We start from the raw sequence: 12,050 nt of genomic DNA on the forward strand, positions 1-12,050 counted from the left end.
TGTTTAGGTGACCAGATGCGTCTGGGACCCAAATTCCGAACAAGATTCATCTCTCTCAGTTGTACCTCTACGTAGCTCTGCAAGAAAACTAACCACCTACTTTATACTTTAGTAACCAGATGACCGTGAACAAAATGTTCAACCACTGTGAATCTCACCTCCCTCACCTGTAAATTGGGATTTTAAATCTCTGATCATTTCGCAAGGTTATTATACTTTGAATATAAATAATAGGTGCTGTATGGGTCAGAATGTGCTAGTATATTCTTTGCTGCTACTGGATAGCAATTTGGAAAATACACCAAAAACTGTATAAACTCCTTTGGCACACTAAATTGATTCCTGATCATTTATTCTTATGAAAAAATTAAGGAAAACTATGTGGAAATAAATGTACATTGTATCATATTCTATAAAAGAAAATACTGGAAATTAGAATGGTTCAATAAATGAAACGTTGACCAGCTATTTAAACTATTGTAAACTATATGCATGCAGTGTAAATTATATGCATATAGGAAGTGGTTGGAAGGGAACTTTCATAGTAAAACAATTGATAGAGTAGTGGGATTTTAAGTATTTTTCCTTTGATCAATTGATATATCTGAATATTTTTACGCTAGCAGAATAATTAAACTACTTAAAACATTTTAAAATTTAGAAAATGTCTTGGCCCCAAACTAAATTTCTTCTTACTGTTTCTTTCTTTTTATTTATTTATTTATTTATTTATTTATTTATTTATTTATTTATTTAGGGAAATTATCGTTTCATGAAACTCTTACTTACACGCAGAGCAAACTGGATGCAAAAGGATCTGGAAGAGATGACTCCTTTGCACTTGACCACTCGGCACAAGAGCCCCAAGTGTTTGGCGCTTCTGCTGAAGTTTATGGCACCAGGAGAAGTGGATACCCAGGATAAAAACAAGGTAAGGGAGAGGGGGTGCGCCTGGGTGCCTCATTCGGTTAAGGGCCCAACTCTTGGTTTCAGCTTCGGTCATGATCTAATGATTGCGTGAGTTCAAGCCCCGCATCGGGCTCTGTGCTGATGGTGCAGCACCTGCTCAGGAGTTTCTTCCTCCCTCCCTCTCTGTCTCTCCCTCTCTCAAAATAAATAAATAAACTTAAATTAAAAAAAAAAAAAAGGTAAGGGACTGCCAAAATCAGGAGGCAAATTAAGAGCAAAAAGCAAATTCACATCCTTTTATGATGTGAAAGCTCAAGGAAGAACTACTGCTCCTACACATTGTGGAATGTGTTCTAGTCTTCATACTCCCCAGTGAAAAATTTCATTTAAATTCTGCCATTTTATCCTCCTACCAACCGTGTGTGGTAGGTAGTATCATCTCCTTTTCACAGATGGGGAAACTGAAGCTCAGGAAGATTAAAATTCTGTCTGAGATCCAAGAGGCAAGAGTAGAATTCAACCCAGGCCTATCTCCAAACCCCAATATTTGACAGCTAGTAGCGATAGTTACCAAGGGTGAGTTTCCTTCTGGCCAAATGCCTGGGGCAATGTAGTAAGTGCACAGTGGTATAATGGTCTGGGCTTTAGCGTCAGACTTCTTGGGTTTCAGTCTAGAAGCCACTAGTTACTTGTTCTGTGCCTTTGGGCAAATTTTCTTAACTCCTCTGCTCTTCCATTTTCTCATATGTGAAAAGGGGATGATAGGGTTGTTGAAGATAAAATGAGGTATATAAATATATATAGGGTTAAACCCATATAAATAGCGTTTAACACAATTCCCATAGCATCGTAATAAAATAACTCTCAATAAATGTTAGCTATACAATAAATATTATTCATTTCATTTTGGCTCTGACATCTGCTCTGGCACTTGTTGCCAGGATCAGTTATCCTCCCGGATCTTGAATTTTAACATACTGAACACGCCAGCCACTGTTTTGACCAATGCTTTGATCGTTCTTTACAGGAAATAAAAATGTGGTGTTCAGTTAGACAAGTGCAAAAATCCTCTTCCTTTCCACGAAGCACCGAATCATGGAGTTCTTGCTACCTTCAGCACGCCCATATGTGATTAAAACTCTTGGGATTAAACCCGCTGGGCTCATGTCCAGTGACCCTTACACTGCCCTTCACAGGCTCTTCCTGTAGTTTTCAGAATTTGTTTACCCATGACTCACATAACCCTGCATTCTGAAATCAACTCTGACCTTATTTTACAACTACTGTAAACCAGTATTATTCCTAACTCACACCATGTTTGTAGTGCTAATATTTCACTGAAAAAGCACTTTGATCAGTCCACAAAGCCCCATGAATCACTTACCAAGGCACAGATGTCTTCAGGCACCATGATGTCTTCCTCAGAATCTTCTAGGAACTCCCTGCTATTGTCCAGTACTTGTATGTTCTGTTACTGAACAGGGATGGGAGGTAATCCGGCCAGACAGATGGAAAACAGATCTGCAAGGTCCAGGCAGGCACAGAGACGAGAACAGGACAAAAGCCCAAAGCAACGATTCTCAAACTGACAGGAAGGATCCGTTGTTTGTTTGTTTTTCTAATTTACGCTTTTCACAGACCCAAAGTTTTGTATCATGTATTTAAACTGAACAACGTAAAACCCCCATGAGATAACACTTCACACGCTTTCGGATGGACTATCATTACCAAAATAGAACATAACAAGCGTTGGTGAGGATGTGGAGAAATTTGAACCCTGTGCAGTGCTGGTAGGAATGTAAGACGGTGCAGCCACCATGGAAAAAAGGATGGCAATTTCTCAAAAAATTAAACATGGAACTACCCCATGATCCAACAGTTCCACTTCTGGGTATCAACCCAGAAGAGCTAAAATCAAAAATGTGAGCAGATATTTATACACCCATGTTCATAGCAGCATTATTCACAGTAGGAGAATGATGACCACAATCCCAATGTCCGTTGATGGATGGTTAGAGAAACAAAATGCAGTCCATGCAAGGGAATATTATTCAGCCTTAAAAAGGAACAAAATTCTGACACACGCTACAACATGGATGAATTTTGAAGACATTATGCTAAGTGAAAGGCTGGGAACAGGTGGAAATTGGGAATTACTGTTAAATGGGTATGGAGTGTAGTTTAGGAAGATGAAAAGGTTCTGGGGGTGGAAGGCGCCGAAGTTGCACAGCTTTGGGAATGTGCTTAATGCCATTGCACTGTACATTTAAAAACAGTTAAAATGATAAATTGTGTTATGTACATTTTATCACAGTAAAAAAATAATAATTACTAGAAAAAAATTGCTTAAAGATGTAGAAAGTACAATCCCAAACTTTGTACTATTAGATCCAACAGATCTAGTGTTACCTTTCAGTAAACATATTCAGAGCAAACATAATATAACAAAAGAATTACAGAAACTGTATATGTTGTTTATTGAAAATGTGGCTATAGGGGCACCTATCTGGCTCAGTGAGTAGAGCATGAGACTTTTGGTCTTGGGGTTGTGAGTTCAAGCTCCACATTGGGCATAGAGCCTACTTAAAAAAAAGAAGAGGGGCACCTGAGTGGCTCAGTCGGTTGAGCGTCCAACTTCAGCTCAAGTCATGATCTCACAGTTCGTGAATTTGAGCCCTGTGTCGGGCTCTGCACTGACAGCTCAGAGCCTGGAGCCCACTTCTGGTTCTGCGTCTCCCTCTCTGTCTGCCCCTCTCCCGCTCACGCTCTGTCTCTCTCTCAAAAATAAATAAGCATTTAAAACAATTAAAAAGAAGAAGAAGAAAAAGAAGAAGAGGAAGAAGGAAGAAAATGTAGCTATAGGAAATTATTTTCTATTATATTTGTGACTATTTTTGTTCTACAGTCATTACTAAATAAAAAGTAATGAGTGACTCTTCGTATTAAATGCCTGTAGGTGCACTGTACGTAAATTCCACATATGTCAACAGTTAAAGTTTTTAGTGTAGCAAGTGAGCTTGGTTCCTACTGGCGAATGATCTGATTCTAGACTGGATTGATGATACTGCTGTTCATAAGAGATAATGTACAGCCCAACCATTTCTTTGTGTTTGCTCAGTGACTCTTTTAATACAGAGACCAGTCTTACTGTGGTTTGTTGATGAGAACGGCAGAGGGGATTTTAAAGCAATGCCAACAAGTTCAGGATGTTCATTTAAAAAAAATTTTTTTTCCACGTTTATTTATTTTTGAGAGAGAGAGAGAGTGTGTGAGTGCATGAGTGGAGGAGGGGCAGAGAGAGGGGGAGACAGAATCCGCAGCAGGCTCCAGGCTCTGAGCTGTCAGCACAGAGCCTGACGCAGGGCTTGAACCCACAAACCGTGAGATCATGACATAAGCCCAACCAACTGAACCACCCAGGTGCCCTTATTTCTTTCTCTAAGGAAGCTCCACGCCCAGTGCGGAGCTCGAGGTCATGACCCAAGATCAAGAGTTGCATGCTCTTCCTGCTGAGCCCGCCAGGTGCCCCAACAGGATGTTCACTTTTAACTTTTATCCAAAATAAAGCCAATATCGCTGTATTTGCAACATGTATCTTAACATCAGTAGTAAGTCTAACAATTTATCCTATAAAATTATAGTTAAATTTAAATTTGTACTTTGATATAAGAAATGGATTCCAAATCCATGATTTCCTATGCATGGATCTTCTTTTTGATAGATACTGAAATTCAAAACATTCTATCAAATTCTTAAAATGCTTGGTGCGATATCAAGATTGTTACTTACTTTGTTGATAGTTATTCATAAACCACCGGCCTGCTTTTCTTTTTCTCAGTATTACCACTGATTAGTACCTGATGACGTAAATGCCTGTCATGATTAAGAGGTCAGACTGCCTCTTCAGACTGCCTGGATTTAAATCTCAATCCGGCCGCTTACTACCTTCATACCCCTGAGCAGAGCACTCATCCACCTTGTGCTCCCTTTCCTCATCAGTCACATGAGGAATCAAGAGTACTCATTGCCTAGAGTTATCACGATGACTATATGAGGTAAAATACAGAAAGCTCTTACAACAGTGCCCGTCACACAATAAAAGCTTGGGGGAAATCTGTTGTGTTACTGTTGCTGTGTTTCTGAGCCTCTCGCGATTTTGCAGCAAACGGCTCTACATTGGAGTGCCTATTACAATAACCCGGAGCACGTGAAGCTGCTCATCAAGCACGATTCCAACATCGGGATCCCTGACGTCGAAGGCAAGATCCCACTTCACTGGGCAGCTAACCACAAAGATCCCAGTGCTGTTCATACGGTGCGATGCATCCTGGTGAGTACGGTGGTGCTGCTGGCCCCGGGTGGCCTTGCTGACAAACAACTTTTTTGTTATGAAATAGCCAGTATACGAAAGCGTATATACGACACACAAACAAATTATGAACCAGAAGAAACAAAACAGACACGTGAACCCATCACTCAAGAAATAGAACACGGTAGTGCTGCTATGCTGCTATTTAAGACCACACAGAATTTCTGACATGCCGGTTTCCAAACACATCCTCTCTACTTAAGCCACACTTGCCCTGTCCCCCATCAACTACTCTCCTGAATTTGTATTTATCCTTCCCTGGCTCTGTTTTATACTTGCGCCTATTAAACACTGCGTAGAGATATCTGTAAAATGCTTGTAAGACATAAAGAATACAAGGGGCACCTGGGTAGCTCAGTCCATGGAGCGCCCAACTCTTGATCTCAGGGTCATGAGTTCAAGCCCTGTGTTGGGCATGGAGCCTACTTTAAAAAACAAAAAAGTTGTAAAGAATATAGAAACCACAAATATTCATGTACTCATCTCTGAGCATAAGAACAAGTACATTAACCGTTACCTTTGAAGTTCCCTGGGTACCTCCCAACACCATTCTGTTCTTCCCCTTTCTGAGAGGCAGCCACTATCCTCAATGTTGTGTTTACATTCCTGATTTTCATTATAGTTTTACCACATATATTCGTATCCCTAAACACTACATTGTTTCATTTTTGATGCTTTTGAATTCTGTATACATGGAATCACATTGAATGTATTCTTTTGCAACATGCTTTTCTTGCTCAATATTATGCTGGTGATTTTATGTATGTTGCTGTGTATACCTGTAATATATTATTTTTTGCCATTATGTAGTATTCTATATTTTCTGAACAAGCCATACATTATTCAGTTATTCACAGACATTTGGAACTATTTCTATTTTTTTTGCTACTTAAAAATAGTGCTGCTTTATGGGGTGCGTGGGTGACTCAGTCAGTTGAGTGTCCAACTCTTGGTTTCGGTTCAGGTCATGATCTCACAGTTTCGTGAGTTCAAGCCCCATGTCTGGCTCTGTGCTGGCAGTGCAGAGCCTGCTTGGGATTATCTCTCTCTTCCTCTCTCTCTGCTCTTCTCCGACTCATGCTGTCTCTTTTTCTCTCAAAATAAATAAATAAACTTAAAAAAATAAAAATAATACTGCTTTTATTTAAAGTGATTTCTATAGCCAGCATGAGGCTTGAACGTGAGTTCAAGGGAGATCAAGGGTCGAGTGCTCTATTGACTGAGCAGTCAGGTGCCCCTGAACTTTTATTATTTTTTGTTAGTGTACCTAAGACGTATGTTTAACTGGTAGTTGCAGGTACATGGAAATGCAGTTGATATTTTTGTTCATTGAATATGAATCTAACCAACTTGCTTATTAATTTTTATTACTTTCTTATTAATTTTGAATATTTATCAGTGGATTCTTTGAGGTTTCTAATCAGTGCTTCTCAAATTCCAGTTTATAAGCTATGGTAGTCTAATATTTAGTCCTATTTGCTTGTAACACACAAATTAGACTTTAAAAGATAATATTCTTTTGTATATGCAATAGTTATTTCTACCTGCATGTTAACTGATTCCTTTGCTCTGCATTTCTCCTTGAATCTCAAGTTTTCCTTCTGGAGTTAATATCTTACTTCCTGAAATATAATTCTAAGAACTCCCTTTAGGGATCTACCTTTAGGGTAGATGTATTGGTGGTGAATGCTCTCTGCTCTTAAGAATATCTACATTTCAGTGCGTCTGGGTGGCTCAGTAGGTTAAGCATCTGACTCTTGATTTGGGCTCAGGTCATGATATCAGGGTTTGTAAGATTGAGCCCCATGTCAGGCTCTGCGCTGAGAGAGAAAGCCTGCTTAGGATTCTCTCTCTCCCTCTCTTCCTGCCTCTCCCCTGCTTGTACGCATGCTCTCTCGCTCTCTCTCTCTCTCTCAAAACAAATAAACATTTTTAAAAAAGGAATGTCTACATTTCTACCATGCTCTTGAATATATAATTTTTCTGTATACACACTTCTAAGTACTTCTTTTTCTCTACTCTTTCAGGCTTTTCTGCTGCCTTCTGCCTTTCATTGTTCCTGTGGAGCATTCTGTATTGGTGTAAATGTCATTGCTTTAGAGATTATTTATCTTTTCTCACAGGCTGCTTTTACATTCTTGTCTGTGTGGCATTCTGCAGTTTCACTACAGTGTGTCCGGTGGGGGCGGGGGGAGGTTCTTTTGTTTGGGGGGTGGTTTTTTTGTTTGTTTTTTGGTGCATTATTTTGGTTTTGGGTTTTGGGGTGTTTTTTGTCATGTTTGGTGTATACTATCAATTCATGTCCATTCCGGAAAATATATAGCTATTATCTCTTCCAATATTACTTCTCTTGGGGCACCTCGGTGGCTCAGATGGTTAAGCATCCGACTTCAGCCAGGTCATGATCTCGTGGTTCGTGAGTTCGAGCCCCACATCGGGCTCTGTGCTGACAGCTCAGAGCCTGGAGCTGCTTCGGATTCTGTGTCTCCCTCTCTCTCTGCCCTTCCCCCACTCACACTCTCACTCTGAAAAAATGGATAAACATTAAAAAAATTAAATATTACCTCTCTTTCATTCTCTACACTCTTGCCTTTATGGTCCCAGTTACACATATTTTAGACATTTTTATTTTATTCTCCATGTCTCGTCTGTTTTACCTTCCATCTTCTTGCCATATTCTGGGTAATTATATCAAACACGCTTTCCAGTTTACTCAGCCTTTCTTCAGCTGAGTCCACTCTCTCGTTTGCCCTATTCATTGCTCAATCCTATATTTTTACATCTAAAAGTTCTTTTTGTTGTTTCTTGTTTTTTAAGTCTGCCTCGTCATTTTGATAGTTTTTTTTACCTTATTCACCTTTTATTTCATTTTTAATTTTTTTACATGTTCATAGATAGTTATTTTATATTCTTTATGTGTCAACTCCAGTATCTGGAGTCCTTGGAGGATACTTGTCACTCATCGTATCTTGTTTCCTCACAGATTTGGCTTTTTTTTTTTTTTCCTTGTAAACACATCTTAGTCCTTTGGAGACTCAAAGGCCTAAAATGCCACCATGGTAAAATTCTACTACTTTTTTTGAAGTGTTTAAAATACCTTTCATACTTTTTTTATATATATATATAAAATAGGATGACCACACAGGCAACTCTAAACTTGTGTGGCCTTTCAGAGAGTTCTCAGGTTGGGGCAGGAAGGCTTGGCTTTGGCTGTGACCTAATCTAAGAAGGGATATGACCTTGAGTGAAGCAACTGTCTTTAGCTGAAGCAATTGTAAAAGTCTGACAGTTGAGGGTCATCTGCTGGCAGCACTCACAGCAGCTAGGGAAATAAATCCTTTATTCTTGAAAGGGGACCTCGCAGTAGATACAAAGACCTAGGAGAAAAATGAGTAAATGTGAACTGTCAATTCAAACAGACCAGCCAATAAGCATATGATAAAACGCAACCTCATTCATAAAATAAATAAAATTAAAACATCAGCAAAATGCTTGCATTCCTGTAAGGGGGGAAAAATGTAGTAAGCTTGATAATACCAAAGGGTTAATTTGTGCCAGCATGTGGGGAAATAAAAACTTTTACACATTGTCCTGGATGTGTTAATTAGTGTAACCATTTGGAGAGGAGTTTGATAATACGTAATTGATAAATATCCTTGTACCCAGAAAGTCCCCTTCTAGGTGTCTGGGCTAGAGGAAAATCTCACACATGTGCTACAAAGGGACATGTAAAGGAAGCATGTTCATTGCAGCATTATTGTTAATAATGGAACAACTGTAAATAACCTAACTGTCCCTCACAAGAAGAATGGATAAGTAAATTGTGACTTAACAAATGAACTAGTATCAACATGGACACCCAAAAGTATAGTGTTGAAGGAAAAAAACTGCCAAAGGATATACATAGTATAAACTCAGAGGTATAAATATTGAAAGCACACATATATAATTTACGTATTGTTTATGGATGCATGCATATGGAACAAAAGTATAAAACATACAGCTTTAGCCGAATCCATAACAGGTACAAAAGTGCATTAGGCAATATATTGACACCTATTTAATCTGGATAGTCAGTAATGGTACTCATTATATCTTTTCTGCATTTTTTATAGTTAAACATGACAAGAAATTTTTAAAGGTTTAGAACGTATACTTTTTTTCTGAGTTTTATCACTTGTGCTAACAGAGAATGAATATACAGGTTTAGAAAATGGCTCAGCTCATGCTTATGTCAAATGTGATTCACTGAGAATTCCACGTGTGTCTGAAGTCTCTGGTTTCTTCAAAATAGGACGCTGCTCCCACGGAGTCCTTACTGAACTGGCAAGACTACGAGGGTCGGACACCTCTTCACTTTGCGGTCGCTGATGGGAATGTGACAGTGGTTGATGTCTTGACCTCATATATAAGCTGCAATATAACGTCGTACGACAACTTATTTCGAACCCCACTTCACTGGGCAGCTTTGCTAGGTGAGCTGTCAGTCAAAGGATCAACGGTAGGAGGAACTACAATGAGTACCAGAAACTTTCTATGGCTTCCCTTCACCTGTCAGCTTCCACCTCCTGTTTAATTAATTTAAGGGTTTTTTTTTTTTAATTTTTAAGTTCATTTATTTCTTTTGAGAGAGCGCACGGGCACACGCACGCATGCGCATCTGCACATGCACACTTGCACATGCGCACAAACGGGAGGAGCAGAGACCATCTCCAGCAGTCTCTGCCTGTCAGCGCAGAACCCAATGCTGGGCTCGAATCCCTGAACCCTGAAATCGTGACCTGAGCTGAAATCAAGAGTTGCGTGTTTAACTGACTGAGCCACCCAGGTGCCCTTAATTTAATTTTTAGTTGCTATGTGGCATCTTCTATCCCTCTGTTGTATGCTTAAATTTTAGTAATATAAATGTATTCTCTGTTATATATCGGTTTTAATTTCAACATCGTATCTTAACACGTTTTTATTTTAAGAGTAATGTACATTCATTGACAAATGTAAATATAAAATAATCTTCACATTCAATGCTTGTGTATTTGGGGAGGAGGACTTTAATTTTATGTTTGTGCCAATACTATGATATGTGATTTTTTTTTCTTCATATTTTCCTGATATGCCTTTTACTTAACCTTTTTGGGGATCACTTTGTTAGATGAGAGAGTGCAAAAATGTGTCTGTGTCTGGCTTTGGAGGGCGTGTAATCTGAGAGTCTTTGTCTTTCAGTGAAGGAATTTTACCCATTAATAGTCACTATTATAAGATATATGATTTGGTCTTTTTTCTGCTATTCTGTTCTTTGAGTATTATTGATGTTTTGGGTTTTTTTTTTCCCCTGCCTTTTGGTATATAGATTAGGTTTGTTGTTATTTGGTTTTGAATTGCCTAGTGTTTTAGGAGAGTTTTAGGTTCTATTAGTGTTTACTTTTAAATTTATCGAAAACTTTTTAAAACATAAGTCAGAGTTAAAAGCAAAACTGCGTCTATTGATTTCCACCGAATTTAAAGTGAGGAATTTAGCACGCCTTTACTTATCGCTTTTTTAGTATTTGTTAACATGGTCTGAAGTTTTCCCCAGTTATTATTGCAGGCTTAGTTTTTAAATTACACGTTGTGTCTTTTCAGAATACTTTTTGCATTTGCATTCCGTCTTATTATCAGATTTATAATTATTATTTAGATTTCACCTCAATGTGCAGTTTCATCCCTCTCTCTTTGTCTGGTGCGTTCTGGGAGGACTTCGCAAATTCGTCTCCAGGTCACTAAAGTGACTTTTTGTTCCCTAGTTCTGTTTTCTTTCTGACTCTCATAGATTGTATTTTAGGCTGTATTTTGATTCCCTTCCCACATCCCAATTTCTTTGTATCTCGGCTTTTTTCCTTTTCGCCTCCTTCCATCACCTTTGCGTTTCAGATTATTTCCTTCTTAGGATATTCTGTTTCGTTCCATTGAGGACATCTCTTTGCCCAAGTCAAGGATGCCAAACAGTTTCCTGAGTTTTTCCTCTGGACCCTTCTCTAGATCATGTTATGAGGTATGCGTTTCGTCTCCTGATGGTGTTCCTATTTCCCTGTCCTATAGTGTATTTTCATACTGCCTTTACAGAATTTTTCTCCTTATCTTTCAAACAAGATGACATGTCTCAGTAGTCTGCCTGTGATCTCACTTTGCCCACCTCAGAACTCCGTCTGCGTCATACCTGGGAGCAGGTCTGTGAGCACAACTCCCACCCACATTCCCCTTTTCTGCCTGCTTTTCTCCTGCGGTGTGTCCATGTTCTTCTGCTGCCCGGGTCCCCAGAACATGGAAGCAATAGAATGCATGATATTCAGGCCTCCCAAATATGCCGCTACCATGTTTGTTCATTCTTTGATCCTTTCTATAGCTCTTCACTTGCGGAAACCACATCCCCCAGAATGCACTGCAGAGTATTTTCTCTGCCACCACCTCATCATTCCTGCCACACGTTTTCTGGGATTTGAAATCACCACCTACTGTGAAAAAAGTGGAGGTGGGAGGGTAGAGCGGACTGATAGGAGGCCTCAGAGGTTACAAGAGGCTCTACTATACTTTGTCCTCCCGAAAAGCTGTGCGGTTCTGATCAGCTGTACAGTGGGACCTGGATACTAGGGACCCTGATGGCTGACAGGGGCTGGCTTCCCTCCTGTTTTTAATGGACAGTTTTATAAAACAGAGCGAGGGAATGCAGTGGGCTGATACCTAATATACTCTTTCTCAATCTAGCAATTGTAATTCATATCATTTCCTTTCTGATTGA

General features: G+C 39.3%; 1 protein-coding gene across 13 annotated transcripts in view; it reads left to right on the top strand.

Moving 5' to 3' along the window:
* INVS (inversin) overlaps positions 1–12,050 on the top strand; it is a 173,909-nt gene that overhangs the window by 96,296 nt on the left and 65,563 nt on the right. For 7 of the 13 annotated variants that reach the window (XR_006196012.1, XM_042913663.1, XM_042913664.1 and 4 more), the window contains 3 exons: positions 758–931; positions 5,072–5,239; positions 9,573–9,753. Coding sequence is in view for 10 of the 13 variants with exons in the window: in XM_042913663.1 (XP_042769597.1) it covers positions 758–931; positions 5,072–5,239; positions 9,573–9,753 (523 nt within the window). In the remaining 3 variants the exon portion in view is untranslated. Of the gene's footprint in view, positions 1–4; positions 207–757; positions 932–5,071; positions 5,240–9,572; positions 9,754–10,084; positions 10,107–11,102; positions 11,307–12,050 lie in introns of those variants that run through there. The other 6 variants (XM_042913665.1, XM_042913668.1, XM_042913667.1 and 3 more) reach the window with 5 other exon arrangements.

This window comes from Panthera leo, chromosome D4 (assembly GCF_018350215.1).
Source record: "Panthera leo isolate Ple1 chromosome D4, P.leo_Ple1_pat1.1, whole genome shotgun sequence".
Classification (NCBI taxonomy): Eukaryota; Metazoa; Chordata; class Mammalia; order Carnivora; family Felidae; genus Panthera; species Panthera leo.